Source organism: Myotis brandtii, unplaced genomic scaffold, assembly GCF_000412655.1.
Source record: "Myotis brandtii unplaced genomic scaffold, ASM41265v1 scaffold253, whole genome shotgun sequence".
Classification (NCBI taxonomy): domain Eukaryota; kingdom Metazoa; phylum Chordata; class Mammalia; order Chiroptera; family Vespertilionidae; genus Myotis; species Myotis brandtii.
The window spans coordinates 222,628-242,492 of record NW_005359590.1 but is presented as its reverse complement, the minus strand read 5'-3'; the positions used below and the strand labels follow the sequence as shown (position 1 = coordinate 242,492).

The 19,865-nt window shown below is 37.2% G+C and overlaps 1 protein-coding gene across 6 annotated transcripts in view; it reads right to left on the bottom strand.

The window, feature by feature from the left end:
• Window positions 1-738: 738 nt before the first annotated feature.
• The window catches only part of FERMT2 (fermitin family member 2), a 67,523-nt gene continuing 48,396 nt past the window's right edge, over window positions 739-19,865 (bottom strand). Inside the window, exons 4-17 of one of the 6 annotated variants that reach the window (XM_014540987.1) lie at window positions 19,817-19,849; window positions 19,285-19,510; window positions 19,071-19,173; window positions 17,525-17,632; window positions 13,935-14,069; window positions 13,201-13,250; window positions 11,645-11,769; window positions 7,463-7,569; window positions 7,136-7,357; window positions 4,646-4,669; window positions 4,106-4,126; window positions 3,434-3,558; window positions 2,986-3,127; window positions 744-2,011 (exon numbers count right to left, since the gene is read on the bottom strand). In XM_014540987.1, coding sequence (XP_014396473.1) covers window positions 1,838-2,011; window positions 2,986-3,127; window positions 3,434-3,558; window positions 4,106-4,126; window positions 4,646-4,669; window positions 7,136-7,357; window positions 7,463-7,569; window positions 11,645-11,769; window positions 13,201-13,250; window positions 13,935-14,069; window positions 17,525-17,632; window positions 19,071-19,173; window positions 19,285-19,510; window positions 19,817-19,849 — 1,595 coding nt within the window. In that variant the 3' untranslated portion in view covers window positions 744-1,837. Of the gene's footprint in view, window positions 2,012-2,985; window positions 3,128-3,433; window positions 3,559-4,105; window positions 4,127-4,645; window positions 4,670-7,135; window positions 7,358-7,462; window positions 7,570-11,644; window positions 11,770-13,200; window positions 13,251-13,934; window positions 14,070-17,524; window positions 17,633-19,070; window positions 19,174-19,284; window positions 19,511-19,816; window positions 19,850-19,865 lie in introns of all 6 variants that reach the window. The other 5 variants (XM_014540988.1, XM_014540989.1, XM_014540990.1 and 2 more) reach the window with 5 other exon arrangements.

Sequence of the window (19,865 nt, the reverse complement as noted above, 5' to 3'; positions counted from 1 at the left end):
GCTGCTGGGACTATAAAGGACTTGTAGCTTAGGGCCTTTAGCAAGTGATTATACATATTGGTTACCTGTACTTAAGATAAGGAAAGGGAATATATTACTTAAAACTATTTTAATGGAAAGGAGCTCTTAAATTCCGGGGCAAGGCCTGTCATGACCTGGCCTTTGAGTACGAAGAAAAGCCATGGAGAGTGTGATCAGAGCTTTGCTCTAGGAGTCTGCAGCATCCTGGCAGGCACACGACTAAGACCTGCATTTCGGTGCTGGTGATGAATGACAGGAGAAAGACACAAGTTTGCCTGAGGGGAAAATCAGTAAGACTTGGCCTGATTAAGTACAACAGATAAAGGAGAAAGTCCAGGACTAAAGTTTTGCATCTGAATGATGAAATGATAGCAGTAACAGGGAGTAAATGAATAAATGGGGAATCTTTTAAAGCCAAGAGTCATTTTGCTATTTAAAACAAATTCTGCTCAAGTCAATAATTCTATTCATGTATTTTTGTTTACAACTACATTTCTAACATTTAAACATTATGCAGCTCATTTTTTCAAATAGTAGGAAAAGTGAGAAATTCTCAATTTAAAGAAGAATCTATCCTATCTAGTAACACTTTTGGAATACTAGCAAACTGTTTCTCATAACACAAGATGTAGGCAAAGTATTTCCAAAAGGCAAAAGTTCATTTCTACAAAATAAATGCTATGTAAACCGTGAAAACAAGAAATACATAAAGAAACATTAAATAAAAGATTTTACTTTTATTTAAAATAAAATGCATTTATACAGTCTTTAAACCATGGGTTATTGGACAATACTGGTAATCCACCCCTCCCTGGCACCCTTTTGGGCCATGTGAGCTAGGAATTTTTTTGACTAGCACCAATGCAGACTGTAACAGCGCAACAGACCAGAACATGGCCAGTCCAGGCATCAGAGTTAAGGACATTGTGGCAAATCATGATGATTATATTGAAGTCATTCTTAATTTAGCAGATATTAAAACTGCACATTAATTATATTTTTAAAGCACTTAATGTAAAGATGCTACATATCTAAGCCATTTGCTAGTTGTGAGTAATTTTTTTAAAAAAAACTGTACAATTTTATAAAATTTGTGTTTGTACATTAGTTACACAAAATGCATACTTCATAGACCTTTACTTCATATTGTAATGCAAAAGTTGCATATTTTAGGCAGACAGTGAATATGCTGGTGAATACTAGTGTTGTAATACAATATGGTGTAAAAATAAAAACACAAGACAATATACATACATGCTCGTTCAAGGACATAAACAAATAAACCAAGTGTAACAGACTAACAGCATTTTCCTTCAAGGTTAAACAATGACATTAAATATCAGGCATCCTCTGTAGGCCTGATTTATTGGGGGAGGCGGGGGGTTCAAATGGCTACCAGAAGTATGATCTTAAGAACACTAGGTCAAATTAAACATACATTAAAACACATGCATTAAACATGATAAATAGACTTCATATAGTTTAAGCCCTGGATAGCTGTAAGGTAGATGGCTTGAGTTTCTTAGTTTGGCTAGCTTACATCAGTGACATTTCGTTCCTGACTTGCCCACTACTTTGGTTTTCGATTCTTGGCCCTAAGGAATGTGTGCCATATTCAAGTTCATATACTGTATCATGAGAGCAGGTTATAGTCGTGCTTGTTAGTGCACATATTAACTGGTCTGATAAGGCAAAAAAGTTTTCATGATAAAATGATAAATTTCAAGCTTACTTTATTAAGCAGCATATAACAAACAACAGCTTTTAAAGTTAAATATTGTTATGGCCGTGGAGTTTCATTACACAGTACTTTAATTCACACCCAACCACTGGTAAGTTTGTAGAACATCTCTTCATCTAAACTCTCATTTTGGTCTTTTGCCCGTGTTGAGAGGAATATGTAGCCACCAATGAATTCATGAACCACTTTGCAATCTACTTCAGTACAAATGAAGGACAATCGGACTTCATCTGCAAACTCTACAGTGACCTGGAACAAAGACAGAGAACTGTTAAGTCCCAGCAAAACTCCAGATGAGTGGGGGTCCCAGCGAAGGTCTGCTCTATTATAAAATACTTGATCCTCAAATACTCTTTTTTAATCCTAAACTAATAATGCCTTTAAGTCCAAAAGCATAAGTAAAGGTTACGAGCCTCTCTCCCACTCATGTTCTGAAAAGGAAGGCAAGGGGTTTAGGTCATTAAGTTCCCAATGGTCTCTGGTGATTCAATTAATGAGACTGTCTCTCTTCAAGTCCTGGGAGAAAAACCTACTTCCTGTGTTTAATATTTGCTTTAGATATTTAACCTTTAGGTATCATGTTTAAATATTTCAGAAATATGAGACTCTAATGAAGTAACAGGAATAGATGCAACAAACCCAGTGATCTTAAAACAAATGATTAATTAGTAAAAGATTCTGTTTATTTTAAATGACAGCAATGCATTGGGGCAGCATGATACATGGTAGGAGAAGTGCCCAGTTTTAGCGGCCTCACCATCTGCTTGAATCCTGATTCTGTTACTGACTGTGTGATCGTGGACAATGACAGCCCTTAGTCTCTACATTTTATGCCCTCATTTGGAAAGTACGGATAATCCATCTACCTCAAAAGCTGTGCTGAGCTTCAGAAATAGGGTACAAATGTAAAACATCTAATATGCCCGGCACAACGTAGGCATTCATTCAAGAGTAGCTGCTACTGTGAGTGAAAGGGATTTATCCATTATAGAAAGACACCCTTAAACAAGATAAGCCAATATTCCAAGCAGATCATTCTGTTCTTAGAATTTTAATAAATGAGCTAGTTATGAAATAGGCAAGTTTAAGTGGGGAATGAATACCTAACCATGTTTTATACTTTAAGAAGTAAAGGTACATATAATCCTCAGAACTTATGGGGCTTTTTATTCTTACATTTACTAATTTTTTAGCAGTCTTCCAGTAATACTGTTGCAGCTTACCATTTTGATTTCCCAGTTTACATTCCACTGTTTCATGTTACTGAAACGCCAGGTTTTAATTGCGTCTCCTGTGCTGGCATCCATCCTGATCAGTCTGTTGTATGTAATTCCAATAAGGTCTTCTTTTTTGCCCCCTTGGAACCTATAGCATTAAAAACATATTAGGGGTGAGGGGACATGTTGGCCTGTGTTTCTTCCAGATATGCACTTTAGCTCTAAAAAATAGTGCCAGTCTTATACAATTAAGAACAGAAATGCAATCATTTTGAATGTTTAATGTAAAAATTATAAGTCTAGAAAACATATTCCAACATCTTTAAATTTTACTGTAAAATAGGTTAATGGGTCTCAGTTAGTGGCTTTAAAGGTATCATTTAATTACGTGAAGTAGATTAAGTAAAAAGGCACAGATTGAGGTTTACCCGTAGGTGCTCTGAGAACCACTGACCTTGCCATGAAGTGTGTGATGCCGAACTCCGGCAAGGACTGCCACGCTTGAATAAATCTCATCTTGGCTTCAATTAGACTCATCTGAGCTACATTCTGATGGGCCTCCAAAATTCTTGCTGTTATCTAAACATGATTGAACATCAACATCACCTTAACAGTAGACAGTATTGTTTCATGGCAGATTCAAGACAAAGATTGAAAAACTAAACTATGCGTTCCACCCCAAAATCCTATGTTGCAAGAGTTGAAATTAGAAACCTACATTTGGGAATTTTAGTAAAATGACTTTTCAAAATAAACTTTGATATCTTTCTTCTTAATTTCAGTTTCCATATATCATGAAACAAAAAGTACTATTAGGAATACGAAACTGCCACTCGACACATTCCAAGGACACACATGTCTGATAACTAAAGTTTTAAATTTAGCATCAAGATATATGATCAGAATGAGTACCTAGAATACAAGTTTATAGCAGAAATATTTATTACCATAATAATTTTAAAGTTTTTCTAAAGGAATCATTAGAAAAGTTCAATTTTAATTTAAATTATACTCACTTCGGGAAGGCTACTCCCACAAGGAATGGAAGGAAATTAATACATGAGGGGAGATGGTAGCTAAGGCTTTAATATTTTCATTCTTTTTTTGGTAAACATGGAGAACTTACCAAGTCTCTTATATAGCCTGGCTGTAGATGGCAATGCGAGGAAAAGAAAAAGGAAGCAGAAAGAAAAAAAGGCAATCAGAAAAAACGGCAATGAAGCAAAGGAAAAGTTGCGATAACCTGCAAACCAAAATTCCAGCCAAAAACCATGCAAAAATTACTGTAGGTGGAAACCAAGCAAAGTAAATGCAAGCAGGAAAATGAGAATGAGGAAGCAGTGATTATTTCCATTTAGAATACTGAGAAACACTCCACATTATTTTAGATTGTTAAGTGTTACTAAAATTAAGGGTAGAGAAGGTTGAGGGAGAAAATTAAAAGAGCAAATACCTTTTCCCCATCATGTACCAGTTCTTACTGGTTAGGGCAAAACTAATTATTTTAGTAGCAAAATCAAAATTAATATTTTAAAGCCTTCAATATTGTCTCAGATTGAGTGAGATAACATGATCCATGCACCGCTTTTCAGACATAAGTTGAAGGCATAACATAGGTAGTGCCCATACTGTTTATTTACACAAGAAAAACAAACACCTCAATTACCATCTGTTTTTTGCATCCTTTTTCCTGGAAGGGAAAATAAAGAGATGCCATACACTACACTAGGAATGGTCGCTATAAACATATTAGTCCATTGCAGTTTGGATTAACATGGATAAAGCCATGTTAATAGTCTGGGAGTCATATTCATGTGAAAATATCCATAGCAAGTTTAATTAATATGTAGCTTTGAAGAATTCAAGTAGATTTAAATATAACAAAGGCTAGCCCAACCAGCGTGGCTCAGTGGTTGAGCATCGACCTATGACCCAGGAAGTCACAGTTGGATTCCCGGTCAAGGCACATGCCCCATGTGCAGGCTCAATCCCCAGTGGGGGGCGTGCAGGAGGCAGCCAATCAATGATTCTCTCTCATCACCAATGTTTCTATCTCTCCCTCCTTCCTTTCTGAAATCAATAAAAATATATTAAAAATATATATCGTATATAACAAAGGCTATACTGATGGACCCAAAGGAAAACAATGCACTTAAGCCCTGACAGGGATGAATGACCCCAGGCCTACACACCTTCCTAACTAACTCCTAAAGGCCACTGGGTTATACAGGTTAAATAATTACTGAGGACTTTGTCCAATGACCCCGATAAGTGATAGTAATGAAACTCCTGCCTACCAGCACTTACCAGGTGTCCGGGCAATACATGGTCTCTCCCTTCTGAGAGCAACATGTAAGTCTATTAGGGAAAGGAGGATTAAAAGAGAATGTGTGCCCAGCTGGTGTGGGTCAGTGGTTGAGTGTAGACCCATGAACCAAGAGGTCACTGGTTTGATTCCCAGTCAGGGCAAGTGCCTGGGTTGCAGGCTTGATCTTCAGTGGCGAGTGTGTAGGAGGCAGCCAACTGATGTTTCTCTCTCATAGCTGATTCTCTCTCTATGCCTATTCCTTCCTCTCTCTCTAAAAATCAATAAAAACATATTTAAAAAGAATGTGCATTTGATAAGATGCCAACGTGGGAGACAGGCTAGAAGGATCCTTAACTACAACCACACACATACTGCCATCCTGCCAGTTAAGGACAGTCAAACATCCAGTGTTGGGAACATTTTAAAGTGAAAACCTATAATTTAAAAAATTTCTAAGAAAATAATACCTAACCAAAATTTGGCTGTTTTGATAACCATACTTTAAGATCCTTTCCCCTGATACTTGATAGTGAAAATATGATTGCTAAGATTTGAATTTATTCATTGCCTTTGAAGGCAAATGAATCTACTTTCTGAAACAAGTTTCTTTGCAAATAATCTTAAAATGAAATTACTAAGAATAAATATAAGTAAATTAGTATTTGATTCACTTTGCCTTTTAATTTACAGTCTACATTCCACAAAGCTCCCCAGGGCAGCATTTCCTCCATTCCTTACTACTCCCACATCGTAAGACTGTGGGATAAACAATTTCCATGTAGCTTACACAACCCCAGAAACCTAAAGAAATACTTGGTGATTAAAACTTCCGAACATTTTAAATTTCTACTTACGTGTCATTAGACTCATATGATAAGCATTATATTTAAAGTTAAGAACTACTAAGTGTTCTGGGCCTTTTCAGTAATGTTTTCAAATTATTTCTTAAAGATCAAAATGATACTAGATAAAAATATTTATTTTAAAGATCTTCACTCCCCACCCCCATCCTCCAAACTGAAGCTTTTCCTTTTATGGCAGGATGTTTGGTGTGGAGAACACTGGGGTTATCCCAAGTGAAATTCCCTGCAAAAAACCTTTTTATGTTGTTTCCAAAGAACCATTTTCCTAAATAGCCATCCTTTTATAGTATTAATTTCCAGGAAAGGAATTCTAAACAAAGTGAGCAAAAGCAGTGAATTTCAAGGAAAATTTGCCAAATATTGCCATTTTATGCAAATCTTGGTTAGGTTTTGACTGTTAATGTTAAGAAAAGGTGATGTTTAAATGTAGACTATTCTCTACCTTGTAAATTTACTTCCAAAGCTGGAAAAGTCAATGTCCACAGTAAAAAGTCACTATAGCTTTTGGTGGGAAATGAATAAACTGCATGAATTAAGGAACACAAAGCATTAAGACCATATTTAATTCCTGTTAACAGAGTGGTTTCCTCAAGTTGTTTAGAATAAATATACTCCCAACTATCCTACCTCATTACCTGTCATATTAAGTGATAAAGGTAACTGCTCGCTTCGGCAGCACAGACACTAACACTGGGACGATAGAGATTAGCACGGCCCCTGCGCAAGGATGACACGCAAATTCGTGAAGCGTTCCATATTTTAAAAAAACATTAGAAAAAGATAAAGGTATTTTTTAAATTATCAATTTAAACTGACTGAAAGCTATTTATTTCCAATTTTATATTCTAATCACCTGATGACATTTAGACTTCCAATTAAGACTAAAAAGTTTTGTTTAAGAGGAGAAACTAAATTTAAAGTATGTGCACAAAACTGTAAAATCAACCAGCAGAAAGCGGTAGATGGAATAAAATGAATCAAGTACCTGCTTGTTCTTGTACTTTTTTAGGTAGCGAGGGGACACCAAGCATTCAGGATTTATATCCGTTGTGATCTGCTCTGGGATTAACTGAGGATCTGGGTTTAAATGCTGCATCTTCAGAAAGGAAAGAATATTCTGAACTTCCAGGTTGTAAGAACTGTCCGCCATGGTCTTGCCCTTGGAGGCCAATCTGCAGGCTGCCATCCAGTGGGCATACTGCTTTTCCTGTTGAAAAGGAATATCGAGGTATGAGCTGGGTCTCAGGATGGGTCCTTTGAGTATAAGACATAAGGATGGCTGGTTAATTCGCCAAGGAACTGGAAAACTCACATTGTCACAACGAAGCCAAATTTCATTCATGCCCTCTGCAACTGGGATCAGGAGTTTGATGTTAAATTTTTGGCCTGAAATGTTTACATCTGGAGTGACCTCACATCCTGTAAAAAAAAAAAATTTATTAAAAGAGTTAAATTTATTTTTAAGAAATTCCAAGCCAATACAGGGATCCCTCATCTTATGGCATCATCTTATCATGTAGAATTTTGCTGTTGTGGAATCTATAAATTAGGGAATGAATTTTTTAGAGCAGAATCAGAGAGATCTAATACAGAGAGGTAATGGCTCAGAGGTTGTGGCCTCACAATCCACAAAACCTGACTGAGAAGAGAAGGAAAGGGTCCTATTGAAAAGACATGACCAAAAAACACAACCTGCACGCCAACAAGTTTTGATATGTGCTGTTTTAATATCATTAAGTTCTTTGAATCTTAAGTTATTTGGGATTTCTAAGTTTCTAAATGTATAGGGATTTTAAAATGTCGTTCTTTAATTATTTTCTAACTTAATTGTGTTTTGGTTAGAAAAAAAATGAATCTGTTCTTAATCAAGGCCACCATTCCATGTGGCTAAATCCTATGGAAGCTAACAATCTTTATCTTTTCTGTAGCATTTGATGCTGAGTTACTGTGTCTTTTTTGAATCAGCTTCTACTGTATATTATTTCTATAATCTTACACTTTTTTTGTTTCCTTTACAAGCTTTTCTTCCTCTAATATGCACTGTCCCTTAAAAATGAGTCTTCTGCAGGTTCTGTTCTTAGCCTTCTTCTACTTTAGACAGTCATTCCAATGGCTACATTTACCATTCATGCTAACTGCTACCATAGCAGTATCTGCAGCATAGATCTCTCCCATGATCCAATGGCCTACAGGTTATCTCCAAAAAGATATCCCACAAATACCTCAAATTTAATTATTATTATTTTTAATCCTCACCTGAGGACATTTTCATTGATTTTTAGAGACGGGAAGAGAGAGAGGGAGAAACATCAACGTGAGAAACATTGATCAGCTGCTTCCTACACGCGCCCTAACATGAGCTGGGGACCAAACCCGCAACCCAAGTGTGTGCACTGACTGAGAATCGAACCTGCAACCTTTTGGTGTATGGGACAATGCTCCTACCAACTGAGCCACACCAGCCAGGGCAAGTACCTCAAATTTAAAATATCCCAAAATTAAACTCATCTTTCTCCCCAAATTTAGCTCGTGTTTCTTCCCAATCTCAGTAACACCCTATCCACCTAACTGCACAAGCTAGAAACAAGTCCTTTCCTTCTAGCCCCTCCCAAGTCAATCACCTAGTCTATGGATTAAACTTCCTCAGTATCTACCGAATTTGTGCCCTTTCTCCATCCGTACTGATAGCCTTAACTTGGATCACTAGCATTATCCGAAGTTATTCCTCTAAACTGAAGCCAATATAAATATGATGGGTGCTGTCACTTCAGGTTAATTTTTCAGTGGCACTTCATTGCTGCCAGTTTAAGAAACAGTCTCCCTAACATTTTTATCCACTAATTCTTGCCAACTCCTGCTTTTCCTCTCATGTTAGCAGAACCAGATTCAACAGCTGTTAGGAAGTATCCATCTCCTGATTACATTCTGCATCCCAGCTTTTCTCCAGGCACTTTTACACCAGTCTCTGCCTGGAAGGCTCTTTACCAGCTCCCAGATCTGTTTTCTCTTTTGGATCCTAAGTCCAACAGCATTTCCCCTGCGAAGTTTTTCCTAATTCTCTCCACCAGTCCTGAAGACTGACCGAAACAATACCCTTACCCGCTTTGACCTGTTACTTAATTTTTAAAGTACTAGTTATTGCCTCAATTGTAATTGTTTATCTTCCCAACATGCTCTAGACGTCTTGAGGGCTGGGACTACTATTTGTTCTTGCTCATGTCTCAATAGTACCCAGCAGTTTGTGGCACAGGGTTTCAATTCATATTTGCTAAACTGTATTTATTTTTTAAATACATTTTTATTGATTTCAGAAAGGAAGGGAGAAATAGATAGAAACATCAATGATGAGAAAAAAATCATAGATCGGCTGCCTCCTGCATGCCCCACACTGGGGATCGAGCCCACAACCTGGGCATGTGCCCTGACTGGGAACTGAACCATGACCTCCTGGTTCATAGGTCGATGCTCAACCACTGAGCCATGCCAGCCGGGCTAAACTGAAGTTTTTAGAATTTTGCATTTATATCTCTCAGGGGCCTGAGAGCATCTAGTCCGACAGATTCACTTCTCAGAGGGAGATACTGAGGTCCACATCGATTATTTTTTCCAAAACCACCGGGCTTGTTTGGTGGCAGGGCAGAGCCTGGGCATTAGATTCTCTAGTGTTATCTTCTCAGCATGAGGTGCCGGAAAAGTGCCCCTTTGGGAGGACTTGGGAGAGGTGGGAGGAGAACACCTTGTGAGTTGTTCTCCACACCAGGACTTGACTTTGCAGTCTTTCAGGGAGAAGGCTGAGGGTATAACAGGGACAGAAAGGACAGAGGCCAGAAGACAGAGCTACTCTCTGATTCAGGAGTGGATTATCTGAGCTGATTCTGGGCAGCTCCGGAGGTGAGCAAGAAGAAAGCTAAAATGGATTCTGAGTAACAAACACTGGTTGAGACCCAAAGTTAAACTCATGTGACTGAGACAGAAAGGCAGTGAGACCAATGAAAAGTTTTAGAAAAATTACAGAATTCCAACACTGGGCATAGCAGTCTGCTCCCTAAGCCAGAGGTTTTCTACTTTTTTTTTTTTTTTTACAATGCATATAACTATAAAACAACAGTTCAGGTATCTACTGGGCAAATACAGATAGAGATTAGGAAATTATGTTAAAATATTCTAAAAATACCCTAACGTTCAGCATACTAAAAAAAGATCAGGAAAAACACATCTGTATTTTAAGTGATAAGTAAAATTATTTTGGGAATCATTTTTGTGAAATGAATTAGGGGACCTTTTTCTTTGGTGCTTTTGTCCAGGTTGCTTTACGTATAATAAATGTACATGTAAAATGCAACCCAAAGAGTCTGGGGTGGGCTGATAGGAATAACCACCTCCCTGACACCACTTCAGAGCTGGCCTCCCAGAGGAGTGCAGCTGCACTGCAATCCAGGAGCCGGGAACCGGGAGCTAGGAGCTGAGCAGCACTGGTCCAGCGCCTGCAGCTCCCCACTCCTTCCTGAGCTCTGCCTCTCAATCCTTTACTCGGCTGGGAACTCAAGGCTCATGTGAGTGCATCTGTTTAGAATCCAGAAATGAGTCTGGGAAATGTATGTTAGTTTTCTAGCCTTTGTTGTAAAGATTATGGAACAGTGAGGAGCCAATCTACTGCCTCCTTTACCAAGCATGCCGGTGCCATGGGTGTACCGACGGTCCCCGACTTACAATGGCTCCACTTAAAATGATTTCTTGATTTTACGATAGTGTGAAAGCAATATGCACTCAGTAGAAACTGTACTTCAAATTTGGAATTTTGATTTTTGCTGGGCTAGCGATATGCAGAATAATCAGAATGATACTCTGTCATGATGCTGGGCAGCACTGCAGCTCCCAGCCATATGATCACCAGCGTAAACCACCGATTGGCTGCAGTATACTATGTTACCAGTGGTTTTTTTGTTTGTTTCTTGGGGGGAGTATATACTGTGTTCTGAGCATGTTTAAGGTGGGCTAGGCTAAGCTATGATGTTCAGTAGATTAGGTGTATAAATGCATTTTCAACTTACGGCGGGTTTATCTGAGTGGTTCTCAGGGGTATGGCTTCCTAGAGGAAGTGGTATCTGAACTGGAAGTGAGTCGGGTGGCTTTAGCGAACAACATCACAAGTAAGAGAGGCTCATCAAGAATCTACGAGACTAGCAGGAGGCCCTACAGAGAAGTCACAGCATGAGGCAAGCAGGTGTCCTCCAGCTGTAGAAGCAGCCGGTGAACCTGGAGTGAAAATTCTCCTTCCACCTGAACCCGCGCTCCAATCAGGTGAGAGGTGAAGAAGGAGCAATGTGAAGAAACAACAGAAATAGTCTAAGATGAGAACTAAGTTAAATATATAGATAAAAGTATGAGAGGAGCGCAGAAACTGCGGAAAAACTTTTCCTCCCAGCAAAGTGTAGGGTAGTGAATATTAGCTAATGGATATTCTACCACCAGCAGTGGTCATCCCAAGGCTTACCTCTGAGGTTCATCTGATGAGCGGGTGTGCCACTGGCTTCTTCTTTGCTCTTGTAGCAAGAAATAGATGTATCTTTAAAGGTGCACCAATACTGCTTATAACCTTTTAGGGTCAGCTTTTTTGGCCTGTGTGTCAAATAGAACGAAGAGAAAAACCACTTTTGAAATAATGTTATCAATGCTTTGTTTTAGCACCAAGGCCAGATTTTACATCTGCTGAGTCAGTTCCCCTCGGCCAGTGTGTTCCGTTCAATCCCGCTGTTCCTGATTGGCCCCTTCCCTCCCAATCCGTCTCCACAGGAGGACCTCACAAATAGTGAGTGGGCAGAGGAGAAAGACAGCAGGGCCAACACTCTAGTACTCCTGTAGTTGTAGCCACCTGTATCACGAGCAGGTCACACGGGAAGGATGGGAAAAGAAAGGTGAAGTAAATGTCAGGAATTGGAAATATTCTAGGTCCTGTAAGTACCCACAGGGTCACGGTGTCTGCAGGGCTGCCTTGGAGCCTCTGAACGAGCAAGCCTACCTCGCATGACTAAGTGAGGCAAGTGCTTGTGTCTCTCAGGGCTGTAGCTCAATGGTGACTTTAACTTGCCACTCCCATGTCAAATATAACCAAGACAGGCAGTCAGGAGGAGAGCAGATAAAGAAAGGTACAGGTAGATGAAAAAGGTGTATAAATGGCAAAGAAGGCAGGGGAGAGGCAGCAGCATCTGAAATCATACCCTTATTTCAGAAATGTTATGTATGTTGAGGTGTTTTATATTTAGCTACAGCAAATGTTTTATTCCATGATATTATATTTATTATATTCCACACCTCTCCTTTCCTCTGCGTTAATGCCTAGCCCTCACGATTCTGTGGAATATGTCTAGATTGTTTAAAAGTCTAACATGCCCAGCCAGCATGGCTCAGTGGTTGAGCATCGACCTATGAACCAGGAGGTCATGGTTTGATTCCTGGTCAGGCCATATGCCTGGGTTGTGGGCTCGATCTCAGTGTGGTAGGTGCAGGAGGCAGCTGATCAATGATTTTCTCTCATTGTTGATACTGGTTGAGACCCAAAGTTAAACTCTCTCCCTCTCCTTTCCTCTCTGAAATCAATAAAAATATATTTAAAAAAAAATAGAAGTCTAGATTAGATAACATACACTGAAACCTTAATTATAAAATGTTTCATGAAAAAATGAAATAGAATTCAACAGAATCTAGAGCTCAAGGAAATAATTGGCAGTAACAGTTCAATATATACTATGCTTTTGCCTAGACAAGTTGCTTTATACTATATATCACTGTACATTTCACAATCTACATGATGCAACCTAGGTTATAGTCTTTTTATTTTATTTTTTTGCCTTAAGAAAACAACTTAATGAATATTGTGATTTTTAAGTTGATAAAAATGGTTAGTTCTCCTCACTATAATGCAGTGTTCTATTTGGTAAGTACTTTTACAAATTTACAGGCCAAACATAAATTTCAGTAATGTGAATATAACTATAAAACTGACATTTATCATTCATTAGTATGTGGAATCCCTCCGTTTTGCGTACTTACTTGAAAACTTTAATGTAGTCAGCAAGTTCAGGAATTGAAGTAATGTCACCCTAGGGAAAGAATTTAATCATTTTCTTATTTTTCTTCAAATGAGAAACTCTAATATTTGGTATCTGATAACAAGAATCAGCTTACTTAACAAACAAAATTACTTAAAATACAGATTACAATGATGTTAAAGATACAATTGTATTATATGGTCATATAGTACAAAGGCATTTTTAAATGTCATAAAAAGCTAATAAAATATGATCAAATGGCAATTTATATAACCCACAAGAATGCATTGTTGATTCTCATGCAGCTAAAACTGTTTGTGTCTGCATCATGGAAATTTTATAAATCCTAACAGCCCAAGATAAGTGTTTCTTATATAACTAATTCCTAAGCTTTAAAGCCATAAAACCAAACTTAACATTTGAAAAATTTCCTCTTCTTTTTGTAATATTTCAAATTTGGAGGGCACTAAATGGATTTACCTATGACTTGAGATTAACTTCTCCTCTGCAGAAATGTTCTACTACTACTTGTAAGAGAATGTGCAGAGTATCAGAAGATCTGTATCTTTATTGGAGGCACAATACTAATTTTAAAAGTTTCTGAAAAATTGATGTCTGAACTCTCTAAAGCATTAAATATTTCTCTACCTCCCCCAAATACTTCATGAGAAATTAAACTAACAAAAAAGCAAGCATCATTCAAAGTACATTAGTAGGTTAAAAGATTCACCCTACCAAAATTGTTGATGTTTTACCCCCTTCCAAAGTAATCTCCAGGTCTGAAAGGGCAGCATCGACTTCATCAACTTCTTTGTCACTGTTGTTCAAATGATTCTCTGATGTCATGATTGACAGCTTATTGATATGATACTGAAACCAGAAATGACATTTTATTTAAATGATTGTTCTAAATGTAAAACTTGAAAATTCGATTATTTATCTACATCTATAGTGAATGCTTTTCATCACCTAATTTGAAAAGATAAAAGTACACAGGAACTAGAATGATAGGAAAATAAAGGGCATGGCACCCGAAATCAATGTCCTAAGTCTCCTAATATTTATCCAAAAGAATGGGGTGTTTGAGCATACTCAAATAAATTCATGGGAGGCCTAGGCCTTAGAGTGTTAACACATCCTTCACTAAGCCCTACACAGCAGAGATTTTTGACTTTTTTCCCCCTACTGCACTATTTATTTCCTGAACAGGGCCTGGAACCAATAAATACTGAATGAACAGAATATGCAATAGGCCATTTGTAGAAATAACATTGATTACCTTATAATCACACTATTACCCAGAGAGGGAAAGTTAGTTATCACGATCATATTGAAAGCTAAAGCTGCACTTTCCCCCTTCCTTAATTCAATGCTGAAAATACACCCAGAGGGAGATGTTGTTTATATTGTTACATAAGAATGATAAGACAATGTTTACCACACATAAATACTGACATATACACGAGTAGTGATAACAATCCTTTATATAAATAGTAAAATCTTTGGGTATAGAATTGCTAGTCATGATTTTAAATACACTTAGGTGAGTGACTTAGAACAACTATTACTTATCGATTACATTTTGATGTTAAACCTTACAGAGATTTTATACAAAGGTAAACAGAACCTTAAACCCCTTAATCAGTTACCTTTCAAAGCCCTAGGTAGCACTCCAAATGTCTGAAGTATATTCACAGTATATAATCTATTCGTGGGAACATTTAATGAATGAATCTGAGGCCAATTACCAATGTTCCTCTGTATTTTAAGATTTAGTGACTCAGTAATGAAAAGTCTGTGGTTATGCCTTCAGTTGTGCTGAAATGAGATCCTTACAGTGGCAGGAACTTTCAAGTTCACAAATCATGGAGAATAAGGTAGGCTGAGGCTCTCACAGGCAGGGGCCTCAAACGTCAGAATATATTAAGAATCATGTGGAGAGCTGGTTAAAAATGTAGATTCTTTGCTTTACTCCCAGAGATTCCGAATCAGCCAATCTGGGGTTCAGCTGGAATCTGCAGTTTTCTTAAGTGCCTTAGGTGATTCTGATGCAAAAGTTCTTCGATTAAATGCTTTAAAAACAAAGTGGTGCCCTGAACGGGTGGTGCAGTTGGTTGGAGCATCGTCCCCTGCCATCAAAAGGTTGCAGGTTTGATCCCTGGTCGGGGAGTGTGTGGGAGGCAGCTGATTGATGTTTCTCTCCCTTCTTCTCTCTAAATACCAGTGTGTTTTTTTTTAAAAAAAAACTAGTGTTATTAACTACTTCATTTTTTATCCACAGCTTCTTACTTGAATTACTTTTTCTTTTTACTACTGTAAATTTTACACCACAAGGAACCAGAAACCCCAAAGACAGAATTGTTCAGAATGTAGGCTATGTATGAAATAAAAAACAGTAGGCCTCTCTGCCATACTTTCAAAGTTCCCCCTTCTGATACTGGATGGCTGTCTCAAGCCTTCAGATCAGTCTCTGGGAAGGCATCTAACAACTCAAGGATTTGTAATATTAAATTCTCTCATTAAATCTAGATTCTAAAATGGCCCAGGAGAGCTGTGCTTTGGGACATTCAGTTTCCATGAATTAAAATCTACGGTTTCTGAGGTGTTTCTTAGTACACTAAAATGGAATATCGCCTGTACACTGGCTTGGGGAAGCTGCAGAATAATCCCACTTCTGTGACAATATGTCTAGGAATACTCATTCAACAAATACTTTTTGAGCACCTACTATATGCTAAACACTATAAAATGTTGGCTTTTAAAAAAGAATGCATTATCTATATATATAAAAGCCTAAGTGACCAAACGACCCGTCGCTATGATGCACAATGACCACCAGGGGGGCAGACACTCAATGCAGGAGCTGCCCTCTGGTGGTCAGTGCACTCCCACAGCCAACCTCCCGTGGCCCCTCCCCCCACAGGCCCTGATTGGCCCCAATGGGGCGGGCCAGCCAACCTCCCACCGCCCCCCCCCCCAGGCTGACCCCGATTGGCCCAATGGAGACTGGGTGAGATACCCCAATCGCCGGCCAGGCCGAGGGACCCCACCTGTGCATGAATTCATGCACTGGGCCTCTAGTTTTTACAATAAAAAGACAAAAAGGAAATACGACAAAAAAAAAATCTGTGGGTTTCCCCGTATATTTCACATGTATTATTATTCTGTAATTGACAAAATCCTCACTAAAAAATTACAAGCCCACATTCTAAGCGAGAAAGATATAGGTAGAAAGTCATACCAAGTGAGGGACTTTCAAAATAAAATTGCTCCAGAATTTAATTCAAGAAATTCTTTAGACAGTCTGAATCACATCCAAAGGCACAACAGAAAAGTCTTAACTACTCTCTAGAAAATATCTGATTAAACTAATTCATCCGTCATCACAGATTTTCCTTTTCTGGGCTTCATTTCCATTGTCTTCTTTCATCATGTAAACTAAGAAGAAATTATCTGATCTTCCTCTCTAACGGGCAATTTTTGAGTCTTCACTAGAAAACTTTTCTAAGTGCATAGAAGCATAGTGAAAACTTTTCATAACAGAATACAATTTTGATTATTGCATTAATCAGTACTTCAGGTGAAACCAGAATTCCACCGTATCTAAGAACATTTACTGAAGCCTTACTCAGGTACCAGAAATATAAGAAAGATTAATCTAGTGGTTAATCTGACCTCAGTGCCTCTATGAATGCTGATTTGTGGATGCCACACTAAAGTTATTTTATCAAAGGGAGTTGCAGTGATGAAGTGGACATTTTTTTAAATAAACCCTACTGTAATTATGAAGCAGGTGGTGTGCAAGAACTACATTCAGAAAAATACTGGTTTAATCTGCCTATTTACTCTTAAGGATTATGACTCTAAATACTTACTGATATTTATGTTTAGTTTCACTAGTTTTTAAATTTTTATCTTCTTAAAAGGTATTTCTACCATAGCCCACTTTATAAATATTATCTCCAACTGTTTATGAATTTACGCAAGTAAGCTTTCAGAAATCTGACTTTTACTATAAAAATCTGACTTTTTTCCCCAAAGGAAAACTGGATAGTTAACATACATCTGGGGTGTTGGAAGATAACTGTTCTCCTACAGGATGCAGAAAAGTAACTATTAAGTATACCACTAAACTCTTATATAGAATTAAATATTAAACAAAATTCATATATTTATTTTGCCTTCCTAAGAGTCTATTCACTTTCTACATAGTAAAAAGTAAACACTATTAAAATGCTACTGGATTAATATGCCACTTGACTATTTAAAAGTAATCGTCGATCCTTTCCCCCACAAATGTCCCATCCACCAATACTCTTCACTACCTGCAAAGCTGCAAACATCATCATTTCTTCTTCTGTACACTCAATTTCTTCTAGGAGAATAGCCCATTTGGCCTGCTCATAAAGCTGATTGATTCTGATTGCATCGTACTGCAGCAAAAGAGACACAATTCTTTTATAATATATCACTTTTAACATTCAAAAGTTTGAAAACTCGGAATATTCACTTTAAAGCTTTACAAGAAAAACTTAATGTATTTTCTTTTCTGGGATTTTATTCACTATCAAATATGCAATAATTAGAAAGAAATATACCTATAGGATTAGAGTATATATCTGTATCTAATTTTGCATTAAAAATGGCAATGAAATATGTCAAAAGATTATTATTCAATATTAAAAATAGACTCTGTATGGTATTTTCCAGGGAAATAACCATTAGATATTATATTCCTTAACAAAATCTAACTTGAAGACATTAAAGGTAAGAATTGATTGCTCTTCCGTATTATTATTGCAACTTGACATACTAAAATATCAGAGAGTAACTTAATTATTTCAGGAACATCTTGCTCACTGTGGAAGAGCATAACCAGACAAAATGGCGGGTCCTTGGAAACAGTTATTATTTTAAAATCCAAAATAGAGGGTACATATATAGACTGGTAGAAAAGATTTACCTACATTACTGAATTCTATTTAGTTAATAAAAATTAATAGTAATGTATTGATACAATCTTAGAATGTTAACAAAATACATAATCCCTTTCCTGCCTCCAGCAAATGTACTTAATGTCTCCAAAATTTTGATTTTACTAAAATTAGGTATGTTATGCCCTGAAAAGGGACTACAAAGATTTTTTTATAGTTCTATATTTTTTACTGTTATAGAATGGATTATTTAAGCACTTAATAAAAATGATAACAATATACATTAAAATCTAGACTTATAATCTAGGCATAAAAAGGATGAGAAGGCAGGCAAGAGACTCCCTGCCCCGGATGATAGGGAGACAAAAGATCCAAATCTCTGTGCCATGTCTTTTCTGGGGTAAAATACTCCATATTTTCATGGTAAATTTAAATCTTATCAGGAAAACAAAGTACTTCAGTAGCAATCAGTTAGTAAGTAAAAATATATTACAATATTTGGTTATAAAACAGAAAGACACACAGACTTAAAGAATTTTTTTTTTAAACATCATCTTTGAGTATATAATTAGAAATCAAAGTAACTGAAAAGGTTATCTTTCAGAAATGTTTCTTTTACCTAAAGTGCACTTTAAGAGAGCTATGTAAAAAAAATCCAAAAACAAACTTTACCAATTCTGTTTCTTTTACTAAATTAGTGCCCTTAAAATACAAATCAACCAAAAATTCAATTATCTTAAAAAAATTTACTTATACTTTCAACCTACTAAAACAATACATTTATTTAAAATACAGATGCCTTTGTCTAATCCTTTGGGTTTTCACAATTCAAGATTTGCTATTTACAAACATTCCCTTATCCCACCAACTTCCAAAAAACAAGCATCCAAATGAATAAAACAAAAAGGAAAAAGAAATTCCTCTAAACCCTTGGTACCTTTGGATTCAAATCAAAAAAGCTGTAATACTTGAATCGGAGTAGCAAGGCCTCATTTTCCTTCACATCCTGTTCCATGAGAGATCTCGAGGAATCAAGCCACCTGGACAGTTAACAAGGGCAGCGGAACAAAGCAAGACACTTTTCAGTAAACCATTTCTCCCTCTAATTGGATAAAGAAATTCTTCAATCGTATGTATATTTTAAAACTTACCCTTGGTTGATTTTTGCTTTGTCAAGAAGAGCTTGAGGCTTGAACATTTTTGCCAAGATTTCTGGTGATGTGATTGGCTGACTGACAGCAAGTATGCCAGGGTTGCCTTCTGACAAAGCACTGTCACCAAACCACGCAGAAGTCGGTGACAAGGGGCTTCCATCGTGAGCATCGTAAGTGGGGGTCATTGTTTTACTATAAAGTCCTGGGCTTGAATATATACTTCCTAATAAACAACATGAAAAATAGGTAGTAAGTAGGAAGTACAGAATCTTAGTTTTCAATAACACATGCTATAATGGTAAGAAAGCTTAGTACATTACTTTACCTGTCTTGAAAACATGTAAAATTAACTTTAACACTCTACTTGTGTAACATTAGATCATATAATATCAAGGCCAAATGAATATAATTAATTAAGTTGAGGGAAATTCTGGGGGGGGAAATCAGTTCAAGAGAATTAGAAGGCAAGTTAAAGATATAGCTAAAGCAGACCAACGTGTTTTCTGTTTTTAATTGTGGCAAGGCTCACCTTTCAGAGGGCCAATGTAAAGAACATCAGTGCCTATAGGAAAGGAAAG